Source organism: Setaria viridis, chromosome 3, assembly GCF_005286985.2.
Source record: "Setaria viridis chromosome 3, Setaria_viridis_v4.0, whole genome shotgun sequence".
Taxonomy (NCBI): Eukaryota; Viridiplantae; Streptophyta; class Magnoliopsida; order Poales; family Poaceae; genus Setaria; species Setaria viridis.
Window position 1 is genome coordinate 16,308,255 of NC_048265.2, and position 6,653 is coordinate 16,314,907.

Consider the following 6,653-nt stretch of genomic DNA (forward strand, 5'->3'; position numbering starts at 1 on the left):
CTTTCCAAAATGAGAACGTTTAGCCATGTTTGGATCTACTCAACTAAAGTTTAATAAACTAGCTAAAGTTTAGAAACTTTCTAAAGTTTAGCGGGTCTTTGGATCCGTTAGCTAAAGTTAGTTTAGCTAGGGATCTTTGGATCCGTTAGCTAAATGATAAATTTTAGTTAGGGGTCTTTGAATCCACCAGCTGAATGATAGTTGTTAGTTGAAGAGTTATTTGTCTATCCTACCTTTTTTTTTCACTTTAGAATATTTTTCCGAGAAAGGTGAAGGGGTGATTTGGTCTTTATCAATTTAGCTAAGTTTAGTTAGGTTCAACTAGCTAAAGAATCTTTAGCTAGCTAGCTGGGTCATATTTGGATCCATAGCAGCTAAATTTAGCCAACTAAAGTTTAACTGGTGGATCCAAACAAGACCTTAATTCAGCCTTCAAACTTTTTTAACTTTGACTAATCCAAACAAGACCTTAATTCAGCCTTCAAACTTTTTTAACTTTGACTAAGTTTACAGACGTGTAGAACATCATAATACTTTCACTAAATGTTGTAATGCCTTGGATAATGTATCTATTTGATATTGTGGGTTACAGTATGTTTCTTTCATGAACTTGTCATATTTATGAAGGTTTGACTCAATAAGTGAAAATATTATTTCGGTAGTTTGCCATTTTGGTAACGATCCGGCGCCATCGCTGCCTCACCGCATGCCGCTCGCCTCCACCGCCGAACTGGCAGCTTTCACGAAGCTCCCTCTAGGTCCGACAACATATGTAACTCAAACCCCCAAACCTGAATCTCGATCGAATCCTTGTTGCCGAAGCGCCGCTTGTCAACCGGAGGAATTGAAGGTGGTCACCATTGTTGCTTTCTCCATCAGTTTTCTTATTTCCTTCATAATTCCTTTTTTTTCTTTCCCTTTCAGCACCGAAAGGATCTGACATGTGCATGGACTTTCCAAAATGAGAGGGCTCTCGCGGTAGTCTAAAACGAGAGCCCTCTCGCATTTGATTTCCCGTTGTACAAAGGCCCATCATTTAGCGTTCCATCGTTCATTCCACGGCCATGGAGAGGCCCAACATGTGCTTGAAAAAACGTGCTTGAGGCTCATTCGTTCATTCGCGCACCAGTTGCGCGCAGATGAATAATTCACAATCGTTAGTTTAGACAGCATACAGACTGCGTTTTCCATTGACCATAACAATTACAGGCTCATATATTGTTAGACAGGCAGCACAGGAGGAGCAGCCACCCGAACCTTCCTCTCTGAATGTTTGTCCAACAAACTGAAACACCAACGCTGAATTGGCTCAAGCTTAGCGATAGGACATCCCGAGTCACCGATATACAGTAAATACTTGCATCATCCCATTTTTAAAGTTGTAGAGAAACACGAACACCCCCCAAAATACCGCAAAAAAGGTTACTGAAATTCGATGATCAATCAGTGAGCAGACAATATTCCCCTAAGAAATTCTAAGTGATACGAAAAAGGGTTCCAGAACACAGTTAGGTTACAAATGACAAAAGGTACAAGAATCATCGGATTCCAGTAGAATGCCCAAGGACTCCCAAGCCTGACCGTGAAACATAGGAACGAACATGGTTTCCCCTGTCTGATTCAAAAGGTCTTCACTCAGTCTGCTGATTCTCCTTGCGCTGAACAGACGTATAGGAAGAAACCCCGTTTATGACAAACTGACACATGTGTGTCGTCCAATACAACTAGATGAAGTTCATACGAAAAGGGGCAAAGATGTAGATGCCCTAGTTACTAATACCTAATAGCATTTTGATGCTAAAGTGGGTTCCCATTTTTCTATACAGACCACATTGCCTAGATGAGAGAATCAGTTGAGCAGCCTACGTTGATATCAACAGAAACTGAAAGGAATGCAACATATGCTAGCTGGCTTACTCACTCGCACCTGCTTGTACATCTTGTGCCTCGATCGTGGTATCCTCTATTTTCTTCTCTGCTGCTGTACCTTTCTCATCTGGTGATTTAAGTGTGGCACCCTCCACAGTTTTCTCAGCTTCTGAGGTATTTGTATTTGGTGGCTCAGCCACGGCATTCTCCACAGTCGTCTCAGCTGTAGTAGTCTTCTCATTTGGTTGCTCAACCTTGGCATCCTCAACAGTCTTCTCGACTGTAGTAGTTCTCTCATCTTGCTCTGTCACAACCGTGGCATCCTCTACAAGTTTCTCAGCTGATGTAGTTTTATCATCCAGTGTCTTAACATCCTCTACAATTTCCTCAGATGTTCTAGCTTCTTCAGCTGGTTCTTCACCTATAGCTTCAGCTGTCTCCCTAGTTATTGGTTCAGCAATAGCTTTAGTTTCTGCTTTCTCATCTGGTGCCTCCACTGTAATTTCACCTTCTCTTGTCTCCCCAGCTAGTCTGTCAGCAGCAGCTTTATTTCCCATTTTCCCATTGTCTGGTGCTTCCTCCTTGGTTTCACCTTCAGCAGTTTCCTCAGCTACTCCCACGGCAGCAGCATTATCTTCTATATCTTCCTTGAATGGTACTGCTTTTGCCTCCACAGTTTCCTCAACCATGATTGTAGAGTGCTCGGTAGTTGCATCAGCCATAGATTCATCTCCTGGAGTTTGTCTTCCCACCTCAAGTTGTCCACCTGATGCTTCAGTTACAGCTTCCAATTGAACAGTTTGCTCAATACTGTAGACTTGTTCACCTGATACTTCGACGGTAGTTTTGGATTCCACTTCAACTTCTACTTGCTTGACTACACCTTGTACAGAAGGTTCTCCAGCAAATGTTTCAGCTTCGAGCTTTGAACCTTCAGATCCCACATGTTGCTCAGTTGCATCTTGTTCCACAAGTTTTTCACCTGCGGTTTGACTTTGTAACGCAGGAGATACCATGAGCTCTTCTGAAACTTCATTGGCAGTATCCACCTCAGTACAAACTTGTGCAGTACCTGGTGCTTCAGTGATTGCTTCAGATACAGTATTATCTCCAGAGATGTGACTCTGCTTTGGGGTTTCAGCTGCAACATCCATTTGCATATTATCTGAAACATCTAGAGGTGACTCTTTTATTGTAGCATCAGAATGTAAAGTTTGTGCCTCTGGAGCAGATTCCACTTGGAATGTATTTGCTGTATCAGCCATTGATGCTTGATTTGGAGTCTCATGCAACTGTATTTCATCAACCATGCCTCCAATTGATGCACCAGTCACAGCTCCAGACTGAGTAATGTCAGGTAGACCACCAATTGACGCTTCCTTCTGCGTGTAAGCTTGCTCAACATTGCCAACTTGCTCAGATGAACCTTCAGCTACAGATGCAGCTTGTGCAGTTGTTCCAATTTGATTAACATGACCAATTAGCTCGGCATCAATCTTTCCAGTTTTCTCAACCATGTCAACTTGATTGGCAAATGCAGCATTTGCAGCTTCCACTTGAGATGTTTGCTTCACAGCCTCCACTTGTTCAACCGACTGTTCTCCCACTTCTACTTTCTCTGTTTTGTGCACCAGATCAACTTCCATGGCATCATTAGGAGTTTCGGACTTACTCGAACCTAGAGAAAAGTCATGGTCACAAGGCAGAAATAAGCATTTAATTGTGGAAAACTGTAGTTACTTTATTGAATGCTATGCAGACATGCAAATCGAACGAATGTTTACCAGGAATCTCCGCACCATGATGTTCAGGGTGTTTCACAGGATTATTCGCTGATAATGCCTTTAGAGAAAATGGCATATTCACAAGACGGAAGCTTCGAAGAGAAGGTCCAAAAGTGCCGTACTTGCCAGCAGCACTAAAAGCCCTTTCAGCATCTGCACGTTTCTTGAAGACAACTTTAACAGTATTTGTGTCCTTGTCTACTTCTGTCTCCATTTCTTTCAGTGGCCCATAGCGACTGAACATCTTAACGAGATCCAGCTCTGAAGGAATAGAAGCTGACCTGCCAAAGCTCAAAACAAGTGCACTGGGCTTCAACTCATCAACCATCTTCTCATCGACATGGATGATTGACCTTTCTATCACTTGTATCTGTTTTTTAGGAACCGAATCTCCAAGTTCTGATGAAGGTACATATGCATATCTCGAGGATCTCCGCCTACGTCTTGGCCTTGTAGTGGGACTTTCCTTTCTGAGGTCATGGATTGGATGATTATGCAAGCTCAATCCGGACCAGTATGAGTCTTGCATATGGTCTGTTGTCTCTACCTCAGGAGAAGGTAAAACTTCTTTTCTCTTTCTCCCCCTCCTTGATGCACCTTTTTCAACAATGCTTGCTTCAGTGGTAGTAGAAACAATATAGTTTCTGTAATCATTGAAGTAACTGATTAGCATTGCTGAGAAACTATATCCATTCATTGGCTCTGTTGCAACCAAGCATAGCTGTGACAGTAATTCCTTGGGGTCTGCAGTGTGGTTCCTGTGCAAGCGTCTCCTTTTTGCTCGCTTCTCCACAGTAAGTTCATCAACAGCATCATCGCTTGAGATGTCAAATTCCCCATTCTCAGCTTCAGCAGCATTCTTATAGCCTGTTGGTTCATTCTGAGCCTTCACAATGGATGAAGATCCTGTCAGCTGGCTTGCAGCTCGCCGAATACACTCGCCAATCTTAAAAGATTTACCACCAGTTGGAGCTGATGCCTTCTCTAAATCTTCAAATGAGTCAAAGTTTCTTTTCTTCTTGTTTTGTAAGTTGTCAAAATCATCAAAATCGTCATGGCTAGCATCATTGGCCCGATTAGACAGGTCCCTTTTCTCCATCACCACCTGGCCATCTCCAGGTTTTTGTTTACGAGGTCTCCCCCTGCCTCTTTTGGGCTTATCTTGAGTAGGAGGTACTTCATTAATAACAACTTCCTCTGCCACTACATTCTGAGTGGCTGAAGTGTCCGTGCCATCCAGCCCATCCTCAACCCACGCATCACCAGTTTGAAATGATGCAAGTTCAGGGCATCCCTTAGATCGATAGAAAGAAGTAAGTTGAGAACATGCTATCACTAACTCCAACAGATCACCTCCTTGGCCAGGAAATAGAGCTAACTCCTTAATATAATGAAGAAGCTTTTCTGGACTAAAGCAGTTTAAGATCTCAGGCCGATTAACTGCAGAGCAAGTAACTCCATCCTTAAGCCCAGCATTATCAACCGTATAGGACATGCCATTATCAGCAAGCTCTTCTGGCAAACAAGAGCAGCTCATACCTGACAGTATCCGCCTTGAGAGTTCTTCAAGAGCATTATTAACTGACCCAACAAAGGCATCTGAACTGCTCTGTTTCTCCATTTGTGAATAATTTGTTACGAAAGGCTTCAACTGGGATTCATCGCACCACGCAAAAGTATTGTCACCAAAATAAGCTACCAAGTGGCTGTCCTTTTTCTGGTGCTTTAGCCCCAATTCAGATGCATCTGATGGATCAAAAATTTCACCAGGCCACCAAGGATGACTTTTTACTTTACCCCAGACAAGATCAGCAACTTGAAAACCGCCTTTATCAAGAGGTGGAAGGCAGTATCTAGCACCATGAACAACATTTCCTAGACTAGCAGACTCTTCATTACTGCTCAGGCCATTTCCACTGTCAGGAAACTGCTCCCCTGTTTGCGGCATCATTACATATCCATCACCAGGCTGGTCAACTGCAGGTGCTCCATCATCCGCATATATCTTGGAGCTTCCCTCGACCTCAGCAGGCACATGGTTCTGTATTTCCTTATCAGAACGCGCTATGCCATAATCAATTTCATTATTCTCTGTCCCATGCTCGGCATTTATATGATTTTCTTCAAGTTTATTGGATTCTGAAATGGAGTCAGTGAATATTATTCAAGATGCTAATTGAGTTGAAACCCTGCCACCAATAGGCAACAGATCAGAAGGCACAGTGCTCAGAGCAATCTCCTTACCGGGTTCCACGTGTTTGGAAGCAGCAGAACTAGCTGCTTCCACTTCTTGACCAGCAGCAGCAGCAGCTACATCTCCCGCTGGAACCGGCTTCCTCTCCGTCTCATTCTGCTGACCTCCAGCTCCCGCTTCAAGCCTCCCCTCCTCGCCACCGTTCACCCCCTCCACACCCGTCACTGGCTCATCTCCGGGCCCTTCTACACCGACCATGCCAGCCGACTCCGTCGCGTAAAGCGGGTCGCTCAACGCCGCATCTCCCCCTTCCAGACCAACGTCCGTCGCCGCTGCAGCTTTCCCCTCCGCCTTCACCTCGGCGGCGGGTGCAGCCACCACGCCATCTGCTTCCGTCATCGCCACGTCAGCGCCTGCCACCAGCTTCGGCTCGCCACCCCCCGGATCCGAGGCCGCGACGGCCCCCGAGCTCATGCCTCGACGCCGCTACCCGGACGGCGGAATCTGGACGGAACAGCGGGGGGGGAGGAAGTCAGCGAGGTAGGGGGAGCTCGGAATTCTCCTCGATCCGGCGGGGCGCCGAAACCCTAGGCGCGGATCAGCGGCGGGGGAGCACGGACTTTACCTGCGCGAGCGCCGAGCGAGCGAGGGGACGGGGAACGGGGGTGACGGCGAGGGCTCGCGCGTGGGGGAGGCGAGGTGGGAGCAGCTCCGGGGATGGCAGGGCGAGAGGGCCAGAGAGGGAGGGAGGGATAGATGCGGGGGGGCGAGCTGGGAGGAGGTCGGGAGGGGGGAAGTGTGCTCGT

General features: G+C 45.9%; 1 protein-coding gene across 2 annotated transcripts; it reads right to left on the reverse strand.

The window, feature by feature from the left end:
- Positions 1 to 1,408: 1,408 nt before the first annotated feature.
- LOC117849778 (uncharacterized) lies at positions 1,409 to 6,653 on the reverse strand. 2 transcript variants are annotated; one of them, XM_034731450.2, is made up of 4 exons: positions 6,473 to 6,653; positions 5,898 to 6,351; positions 3,669 to 5,792; positions 1,409 to 3,547 (listed from the first exon to the last, which is right to left on the reverse strand). In XM_034731450.2, exons 2-4 carry the CDS (start codon positions 6,319 to 6,321, stop codon positions 1,914 to 1,916), a joined length of 4,182 nt encoding a protein of 1,393 aa, XP_034587341.1. In that variant the 5' UTR covers positions 6,322 to 6,351; positions 6,473 to 6,653; the 3' UTR covers positions 1,409 to 1,913. The 2 variants fall into 2 exon arrangements, with proteins under 2 accessions (XP_034587341.1, XP_034587340.1); XM_034731449.2 differs by having other exon boundaries at positions 3,654 to 5,792; positions 6,473 to 6,651.